Genomic DNA, 10,373 nt, shown 5'->3' on the forward strand with positions numbered 1-10,373 from the left:
AAATTAACTGAATTTACCTGTAAGCAGTAGTGGAACGTAACTAAGTACATTTACTCAAGTACTGTACTTAAGTACAATTTTGAGGTACTTGTACTTTACTTGAGTATTTCCATTTTATATAACTTTATATTTCTACTCCATTACATTTTGAGGCAATTATTGTACTTTTTACTCCACAACATTTAGCTGCCAGCTTTAGTTAATTTACAGGTCGAGATTTAACATTAAAAAACATGATACATTTAAAGTGAGCAGACTTTTTAAAAAAATTAAATCTTAACAGTATATTAAGTAGTTAAATGAGCCCTGTCTTTACAAAATTAAAACACTGCTTACATAAAAGCACCAATACAAATAATGTAATAATATATTTAGAATAAATAAAACAATCTAAGTTGGTCCATTCTGCATAACAAATACTTTTACTTTTGATACTTTAAGTACATTTTAATGTTGATACTTTTGTACTTTTACTTGTCAAGTCAAAGTTTATTTATAGAGCACATTTTAAAACAACCTCAGTTAAACAAAGTGCTGTACAGTTATTAAAATACAATGAAAAATCATACAAATATAGTAATAAATAAAAACAATGAAAACATTAAAATAATACTGAAACAATAAAATAGTAGTACATACTTATTTTAAAAACAGTAAGAGTTTTACTTCAGTAAGTTTTGAATGCAGGACTTTTGCTGGAGTAATTTCACAGTGTGGCATTAATACTTTTACTAAAGAAAGAGATCTGAATACTTCTTCCACCACTGCCTGTAAGTATGAAGGTTGACATAATTCAAATGAATAAAACACCACAGATTAAATTCTTGTGTGCGTTCGAGCGAGACAATTTAAGCGTAGTTGTCTTGAGGAATAACATTATTTACAGCAGCTGGTAAATCTGCCACGATCGAGGAGGTGTGAAGGCGCTGCACTCTGTGAGACATCGTCAGGATGCTCGACCCTTGACCCCGCTCCTTTCCTTTCCTCCTCCTTCGAGACAGGAAGTGGCGGCACATGCAGGACAGGACCTTGTTGTGAAGTGAGGCGTAAATGAAAGGGTTGTAGCAGGCGGAGCTCATGGCGAGCAGGTGAGTCGACACCTGGATGATGTTCACGTAATTCTTCCCTAGGATGGAGAAGTCCGTGTCCAGGTCACGGATCAGATTCACCACCTGGGAAGTTGAACAGGATTCAGCATTCATACAAGGAAAAAGTCATTTGATAATTAATATTCAAGAATTAATTTGTTTAGGAATTTGTCATCTTAAAGGAATAGTTTGATGTTTTGGAAAATACTCTTAATGAAAATAATGGATGTTTCACCCTCCTCTTGTTGCTGGTCAAACCGACCCATTTCAAAGTTTAAAAATCAAAAAAATATATTTAAAAGTATTTTTTCATAAAAATTTAAAAAATTAAAAACATTTTTTTTTTTTTAAATCAATGTCATGTAAATAATTGCATTTTATATGTAGGTCTTTCCAGTGTACATTAAAAAAAAAAATTAACATGCATTTTTTATGAAAAAAGAGTGAATTGTCCTCATTGAACCATGATCTGTGAGAGGTATTGCACTAAATATTGATTGAAATGGTTAGCAATGGAGTAATTAATGAAATATAAACAATGTTTATTGGGATTTTTTTAGTTTCTGACACTTTTGGATAATTAAACATGCCCCGGGTTATTGCTGTTCCTGAAAAAACAAACATAACAGGAGGGTTAACTTGAAATGTTTGGTTCAGTTGAAAGATTCATAGTCAGTGAATATTTAGTTCACTTGCTTTTTGTAATCTAAGCGATAGTACAGTTGTTAAAATGCACTTCAGTAGGGCCTACATCGGTAAGTGAACGCATCACTGCTCATACCAATACGACATTTCATACTGACTGATTCTGTTCAAGCTTCTTATTTCAGTTTGAAGAGGATTCGCTTGCGTAACAAAAGTTACATTACTGTCCCGTCTTTACAATGACTATAAAGCAGAAGCCTACGGTCAGGCATTACAGACAGCAGCACCTTAGCACAAAGACTGGAAACCAAGGGAGACAGCTAGACAGAGCTAGTATAGTGTTCCCATTTCCAGTCTCTATGCTAAGCTAACTAGTTGCTCATTGCAAGCTGCAACCTCAGTGTCTGAAAAATGAAGTCAAGGCGGAAGTTCCTTGAACCTGCATTTTATTCTAATGGCCAGCAGGGGGTGACTCAACTGGTTTCCAAAAGAAGTTTGATTGTATGGACGTCTGTGAGAAAATGACCCTACTTCTCACTTGGTGTATTACCTCAGTTATTTATGATCTTGTTTGAAGTCTTACTTAATTTAGCTACCTAGCTGTAACAAAATGACTTTGTTCCTCCTTCTTGTCCAAATATGGGATTTGTTAATAGTCGCTACTAGCGCCACAGCTAACCTATTTTCGCATGCATATTGTTATCTCATCATAATCATCTCTTACAGTGTTATTCTCACTGCCAAGAGTGTAATTAAGCCCCGCCCACATCGGATGGAAAACAATCCATCCGTCTCCATTGATTTTATATGGAAGTTTTCATACCCCACCAACAGGGGGAAGAACACATAACTAAGTTTTGAAAAATCTGGCAAACCAAAAATCTTTAAACATTTAGGAGGACTTTAGGAGGAGAAAAGTGGATACAGAGGCCAACAGAAACTCAGTATATTTAACGATAACTTCCATATTCAGTGCATTTTGTAACTAAGTCATAAATCTGAAGTAAATTTTAAGCTAACTACATTTCTGTTAGTTAAGCAAAAGCATTTGACACGATGTAACTTGTGTTGTAGTAGGATAATTCAGAAAGCTCTGCAGTATTAAGAGCCTTAGCTTGCTAACAGATGGCTAACATTAGCTTGTTAACAGCCAACTTGTCATTTCTGGTAGAGTCTTAAAATAATTGTATGATATGCTTAAATGAAAAATTGTTTTAGCTACAAACAGGCACATTTCACTTAACACTTAACACTTAACATTTCAGCCCATGGTTGTGTATTGTGACTGATACTGTTCTACAGTTGCAGACAAAACGCACACAAACACATAGAACAAATGCAACCAAAAAACGCTGCAATCACAGAAACTAAGCGAAATGCTGTGAATTTGCAACATTTCGTTCTTGCAGTTGTTTTGAGGTTTTGTGTGTTTTTGGTATTTGCAGCTTTTTCTTTGGCATTTGTTTTGTGGGTCTGTAAGTTTTTCTGTAGCATTTGTTTTATGCGTTTGTGTGAGATTTGCCGTTTGTGTGAGTTTTGCCGTTTGTGGCACGTTTGCCCTTGTCGGCCACCACTGTAGTTTTCCCCTCTAGTGGGCGTGATCTTCAGAGTATGAGGCGTGTCGCTCTGTCTTGATGCCAAACTCGAGGCTTCAAAATGATAATCCACAAATGACATCATGATGGCCACCCCTACTTCTCCAAATGAGAATTCATTCATTCATGTTTTTATGTATGCATCATCTGTACCTGTAAGGGAAGCCACGAGAAGGCGAAGCAGAGGACGGACACCAGCAGCAGGTAGAAGGTCTTCCTCCTCCGTCTGCTCCATGCCACCCTTGCATATCTCAACTCTTGACATGCCATCAAGCCGGACGTGGTCCTCTGCTTCAGCTGATAGGATATAGCGCAGTAGGAAATGGAGACAGCGGCCAGCGGTACAAAGTAGGAGAAGAAGAGGATGAAACAGGAGTAGATGAGGCGGCCTCGCTCCTGGCCGTCCCAGAACTCCTCACACACGGCCATCTGCAGCCCGGCAGCCCGCAGGTCCAGGTGGACGGTGTGTAGAGCTGTAGGTGTGGCTAAAGCCAGAGAAGACAGCCAAATCAGGACCACCAGACCCCAGCAGAACTGGCACCCGGCTCTTTTGCGGATGGGATAAGCCACGACCACGTAACGATCCACTGCGATGGCCATGAGCGACAGGACCGCCGCGTAGACGGCTGCAGACTGCATCACAGTGACAAAATGACACATGTGGGGACCAAACACCCATCCCTGCTGGTCAAAGGCGTAGGATGCAGTCAAAGGGACGCAGAAGATGCACATGAGCAGGTCGACCAGTGCCAGGTTGCTGATGAGGAAGTTTGTGGTGTTGTGTCTCTTCTTCTTGTGCCAGATGAGGAAGAGCAGCAGGAGGTTTCCGGAGCAGGCGACCAACACCACGACAGAGTAGAGAGGGATGAAGACGGGCTTCAGGTCGGACAGGAGGTCCAGGCCCGAGAAGGAAGGGGCCGAGAACGGGGAGGTGGAGAGGAGGGGATGAGAGGAGTTGAAGCAGGAGGAGGAGAAGGTGGATGAAGAGTTCACCCTGGATCCATTCAATGACTTCTCCCAGTCCATAGCTGCAGAATGAATAACAAGATATTTATAACCTGCTGCATGTTTGGCATTTACGATACCTCATTGGAAATCATAACTGCCTCAGTCATTCACACATTTTATGAAACAGCATTTTTCGACGAACCTAAAGTGATATTAACGTCATGATAAGATGGAGAGTGAAGAGAGAAGAGGCAAACAAGTGTCCATCTTCAGAACTCATAAAAAAGCTGCAGGGCTCATGAGTCCCCCTCGATGATATTACATCTGTTTACTTTCATCTGCTTCATCTTCACAACATCTTATCTCCCTCTCCTCTTCTCTCTCCACACTTCACACCATTTATTTCTCTCTGCCTCTCTAAATCTTTTTCATCATTTTCTTGGGAAAACAATTTTCATAACCAATCATGTGCGCTTCTTTTTGTCTTTGCTTTCCCTCTTCACTCGGTCCAAATACTGCAGAAACAACATCTTCAGAATCAATTCAAAATGTGATATGCTGAACATCTGCTGAAACATCTGTACTGACGTCAATGATCCAGTTTTCGCTTAGCAATTATGCAGTCACATTTATGTGCAGGAGAGCTGATTTATTTTACTCAAGACTTCCCACATAGGGACACAAAGAGATAAATACCAATCAAATGTTTAGGGGTTAGTGGGTTGGGTTGTATATATGTTAAAACACAGGACTTTGTTTTTTCCTAACTACTAGCCAACTACTTGGTTTTGTTGCCTAAACCTAACCAAGTCACAACATTGACAACATGTTTTACAGTCACATTTTAATAGATATCATACGAATCCATCGCTAAGAATGCGTTTGAGAATACGCGGAAGTGCAGTCATAAGCCCCTTTCATAGTGCTGTCCGCTATATTGCCGGAATGTTTCGTGCCGACTTTTCACTTTAGGGCGTTCATAGTGATCCTGCGAAGGCGTGATATTGGTGCCCTTTCATAGTGCAGTTAGACGTCGTGGAACGAGTTGGGCGGATAGCGGATAATAGGCTACACAGTTAGCTCTGTAGCAGTACAGTGTGTATGTGCTGCAGCAGTTTGTGTTCACTTTGTTTGTTTACAACATTCACCGGACACTCTGTGCACAGTTAGTGATGCCGATTTGTTTACGATCAGCGGCAGCCACGACGTGTACAGTTAGCATGCTGGTTTGTTTACAATAAGCGGTCGACGCTGTGCACAGTTAGTGACGGCGGCCGCAATTGTTGTGCAGCTGCTGAACAGTGATTGGATGACTGTCGGACCAAGTGGGAGGCGCGTGTTAGACGTCACGTGCCACATCAAATTTTCCGCATTGCCAGGATGGCCCGTTCATAGTGGTCCCGCTTCCAACACTCCAAACCACCAATTTTCTGCCTCTGTGACTACCTCTGGAGGCGGAAAATTGGTCGGATCATTAGATCCCGGCATCCCGCTTCTGGTGCATTCATAGTGGAAGAGAGATGTTACAGAGCCGTAAATGACCCGGCATGAAACAGCACTATGAAAGGGGTTGCTGTTTGTAGGTTGTGAGACACTCCACATATTAAAATATACTAAAACACTGAAAAAAGTTAGTTTATTATGTGTCCTTTTCAAATGTGCAAGATTTGTATATAACATGTGTTCAAAATTCAAATGTTCTGGATTTCTTTGTTTTTTTTTCTCTTTTATATTTTAGTCACTGGCTGCAGATCATCCTCATTTTGACAGTTCTATTAATTAAAAAAAAGCAAAGAATTACCCTGAATTTACACAAATAATCAGTATCTACAAAACAAACCCTGACAGATTTAAAATAGTAATAGTAATAGTGTAAATTAAAAAATCTTCCCCAACCTAATGTAGAGCATTAAAAAGTCCATTAATCACCTACTTAGGGTGAGACTTCCTGACCACTTTATTTGTCACAATGCTGTATTTCACCATCAAGACTGCAACAGAAAAGGAATAGGTCTTTTTCTTCAGCTCATTGCCTTTTTGACCTGACCTGATCAGTAATACATTGTTTTGCAGCAATCCATACACATCCAGCCCTTCATACAAATACAGATAAACATCTCAATCTTAAGTCATTATTTCTTCTCCTGTTCCAAATTTAAGTTATCAGAGTGCATGCATCTTGAAAAAAAGTAGGAATTAAAAAGAAAAATTACCTCTGAGAGAAGTCAGCCAGACATTTTGTTAACGACCTACACCTGTGTGTGTCCTCAGTCCGCAGGGAGTCCCGCTGTTGTGCAGCCTCACCTCTTCACTGCAGCCGGCTCGGCTCCAGAATAGAGGTGTGCTCTTTCTTTCTCTCTCTCAGCATACAGGACGTGCTCATGTGAGTGAGTCACCTCCAGTAAGATGGCTTGTCTGTCATCACTCTCAAAGAACAATCATTATAATCTCCTACGATGGTCCACTTGGGAACTATAGAGCCACTCTGGTAATAAGTAGTGAATTTATAATGACCTTGCCTTGTTTTATGGCATTTTAATGCCACGGAATCACCATCATTTTCCTATTGGGACTTATAATGTGTCTTTGGTTTTCATACAGTCAATTTATAGCCATCCTGACACATTTATATTATTTCTCCTATAATGTTTTTCATGTTATCCTAAATGTGCCCTGTAACAGACATCTCCGTGTGACAGAGCTGACTTTGACTAATTATCTTATCCCCGAATCATTTTTGTGGTGTAACATCAGGGAGCAGAAATTAAATTGAACAATTAGGAGGAAAACCACGATCTTTCCCCAGCAGTACACATCCTAAATATTTATAAACTAAATCTAATTTAACAATTGTGAGTCTTGGTGCCAGAACTACCACACAAAATAAACTCTTGCCAGTTGATTCATCAAGTGAGCCTCTGCAAAGGGTAATCCAGGACAAAATTCATTAGCACAGGGCGACCTGAAGGGAACAGAGGGCTGATTGTGAAGCTAATGAACATGTCCATAAACCGGAGGACATGGGAAATATTGAAGGATTTGCAGTTTAAGCATGGTTTTATAATCAATTTTATGTGGATTTGAAATCTCAATCCAAACAAATTCAAGTTATGTAACAACTAATGGTCACTGCACATAATTAGAATATGAAGAATGGAATTTCAATTGTTCAGCATTTGATTTATTTCTTCATAACTGTCCATGCTTGGTGAGCACTTTCACCTCACAACAGGTTTGAATCTGTGCAGAGTTTGCATGTTATCTCCGGGTCCTCCGGCTTCCTCCCACAGTACAAAAACATGCAGCTTCATCACCCGGTCTGCTTTTTACCATCTTTGTAACATTAACCACCTCTGTCAGTCCCTCACACCAACAGCACTGCTGTCCCAGTTCATTCTCTGGTCACATCTCAAAATCTCTAAAATCCATCCACAAACTCCAACTGGTTCAGAACGCTGCAGCCTGAATCATCAGCAGAACTCCCTTCACCTGTCACATCACTCCAGTAATACAGCAACTTCACTGGCTTCCTGTCAATTACCACACAGACTAAAAAATCCTGGTTCTCACTTTCAAGGCCATCCACCACCTCGCTCCTCCGTCCCTGACTGACTCCTTCAAGTCAACACTTCCACTCGCTCCCTCAGCTCCTCCTCATCGTCCCACCAGCCAGTCTGACCACCAGGGTCCAGAGCCTTCAGCGCTCTGCTCCACGCCTCTGGAGCTCCCTCCCTCTTTCACTGTTAAAAACCAATCTGTTTAAACTGGCATATTGTACCCAAATCTCATATTACATCCACATTCTGTTCACTAAATTGTTCTTATTATTGTTCTTATTATTTGTTATTTATTAGTTGTTGTTTTTTGTTGTTGTCACTGTATGGTGACCTTAACCCTTAATAGGGCACTCATTGAAATACTTGCAAATTCCAAATTTCAACCCTAGAGAATATTGGAGGATATTTCATACATATATCATATGATATATCTATATCATAGAAGGTGGACTGTGGAATGTGTAAAAAAAAAAAAAAAAAAAACATACGGACCAGGGGGAGGGGGTTAATATTTTGAGAAAAAAGTTTACCAGATTAAAGTGGTGAATCTGTGAGAAAAAAATGTTTTCTCATAAATCTGACTTTTTTCGTGCAGATTTGCCACTTTAAATCTCTTAAATCTGAAACTTTTTTTCTTGTAGATTTGCCACTTTAATCTAGTTAATTTGCAACTTTTTAAATTTTTATTCATCCTTAATATGCTCTAATATGCCGTCATAGTCAAGTTCTCCTCATACAAGTCATTGAAGAATAACACAACTGTTTCTTGCAGATTTTTTTTTTCTAAATTTTTCATTTTTACATTGGAGGTCAAGGTCAATTAAGTTAATATCATTATATTATTATCATACTAATTGGTCAGATGTCATGGTGTCACCGTCTGTGACGTAGCCTGATCTTTGCTGATTAGCTGGAAGAAATCAATGTGGTTCGACGACCAAACAGAGAGACATGGGGACCTCATTTAGATATCCACTGAAGTTACCAAAATACGGTTCTTCACCCGATAAATGGTAAAGGGATAAGAAAGGCACCTATAAATAAAATGCATTATTATTATTATTATTACTATTATTATTATTATTATTATTATTATTATTAGCTTAGGTTTCATTGGTGACTCTAAATTGCCCGTAGGAGTGAATGAGAGCGTGACTGGTTGTCTGTCTCTGTGATAGTCAGGAGACCTGTCCAGGGTGTACCCCGCCTCTCACCCAGTGTCAGTTGGGATTGGCTCCAGACCTCCATGACAAGTTTGGAAATGCAATTAAGGATAATTAATTAACTAATTAATTAATTTTTGCTTGGGATTTTTACTTGTGCCAAACATGTTGTAGAGGAGGTGGCTGTTTGTCGCTCTTCTCTATTCTTTGTACTCTGGAGCAGACAGCAACCTCACATGTGTCCATCCTTTTCACGTGCATAACTGGGTCATGCTATCACATGTCCACCTCGTGTGTATTTTGTGTAACAAGTCAACAAATATGACAACTAACACAAAAACACAAAAAGCTGGAAGCCCCATTTGGTTGTTTGTTTGCTTTTTAATACTTTATTGCAGGAGTTAAAAGAACTTTGCATTTGTCAACATATCATGTATTTAATACTTGTAGCATTCCTGCAAGTTTATATATTTTATAGTGATTAACTTTTAACAATTGTAAAAATAAATTAAACAATAAGGTACATAAGTAAATAAATGAATAAAAGTTGAAAAAGTAGACTAGTATGATGATGTACAGTACGTACATATATACAATTACTGTACACAGACATGACTATCCCATATATACATTATAACATATATCTACATATACATCTGCAAACTGCACCTTAAAAAGATTAAAATAACAATAATAAAAAACAGAAATTTCAGGGCTATTTACCGTAATATTATTTAATGGTTGGTCTTTCTTTTATGTCCTGTCTGTATCTTGTTTGGGCCTTTAGGGCAACAATCAACATGTTTTTCTTCTGGGTTAAATTGGGTCTTAAGATAAGACTTTATTTGTTCCGCAGTGGAGAAATGTAGTTGTCACCGCAGCTCAAGATACAGACAAATAGACATATAGATATAAATACAAAATAAAGAAAAAATAAGACATATAGCTAGATAGGAAAAATGCTTAAATAGCTGCTATTTGGCATTTGGATGTTTGGCAATAGGTCTTGCAGCCATCTTTAATACTGCTCCAATAAACCTCACCTCAAGTCACATTTCCACTTCCCCAGACTCTGTCACTGCCATTCTCTACCTATCCACCACATGCTCTGACTTTCCACCTACTCAGATCATCTGACTCTCATATCCATCCACTCCCTCCTTTTTCTTTGGCTATTCTTATCACCTGACCTTCCTGCACACCTGCTTCCACTGTCCCTCATCCTCCCTGCAGATATTTAACCAGCATTTACCCAGTCAGTTGCCAAATTGGTAATGTCGCTTTGTGTCTTTGCTTTTGAGCCTCTGTCATTATTTGCCTCAACATAAACCCAGTCTGGGCCTGCCAGCATGTTCCCCTGACCTGTTCCTGCTCTCA

General features: G+C 39.2%; 1 protein-coding gene across 1 annotated transcript; it reads right to left on the reverse strand.

The window, feature by feature from the left end:
• On the reverse strand, nt 1–7,201 carry prlh2r (prolactin releasing hormone 2 receptor). Its single transcript, XM_059353674.1, has 3 exons — nt 6,490–7,201; nt 3,482–4,356; nt 1–1,172 (listed from the first exon to the last, which is right to left on the reverse strand). The coding sequence occupies exons 2-3, from the start codon at nt 4,352–4,354 to the stop codon at nt 849–851; spliced, it is 1,197 nt and encodes a 398-aa protein (XP_059209657.1). The 5' UTR covers nt 4,355–4,356; nt 6,490–7,201; the 3' UTR covers nt 1–848.
• Between the last annotated feature and the right edge of the window lie 3,172 nt (nt 7,202–10,373).

Source organism: Centropristis striata, chromosome 16, assembly GCF_030273125.1.
Source record: "Centropristis striata isolate RG_2023a ecotype Rhode Island chromosome 16, C.striata_1.0, whole genome shotgun sequence".
NCBI lineage: Eukaryota > Metazoa > Chordata > Actinopteri > Perciformes > Serranidae > Centropristis > Centropristis striata.

Excerpts from the sequence above, each read along its gene's own strand:
- prlh2r (XM_059353674.1), bottom strand. The coding sequence starts at position 4,354 with ATGGACTGGGAGAAGTCATTGAATGGATCCAGGGTGAACTCTTCATCC. Across the intron at positions 1,173-3,481 it reads TCTCGTGGCTTCCCTTACAG|GTGGTGAATCTGATCCGTGA; the intron begins GTACAGATGATG and ends TCAACTTCCCAG.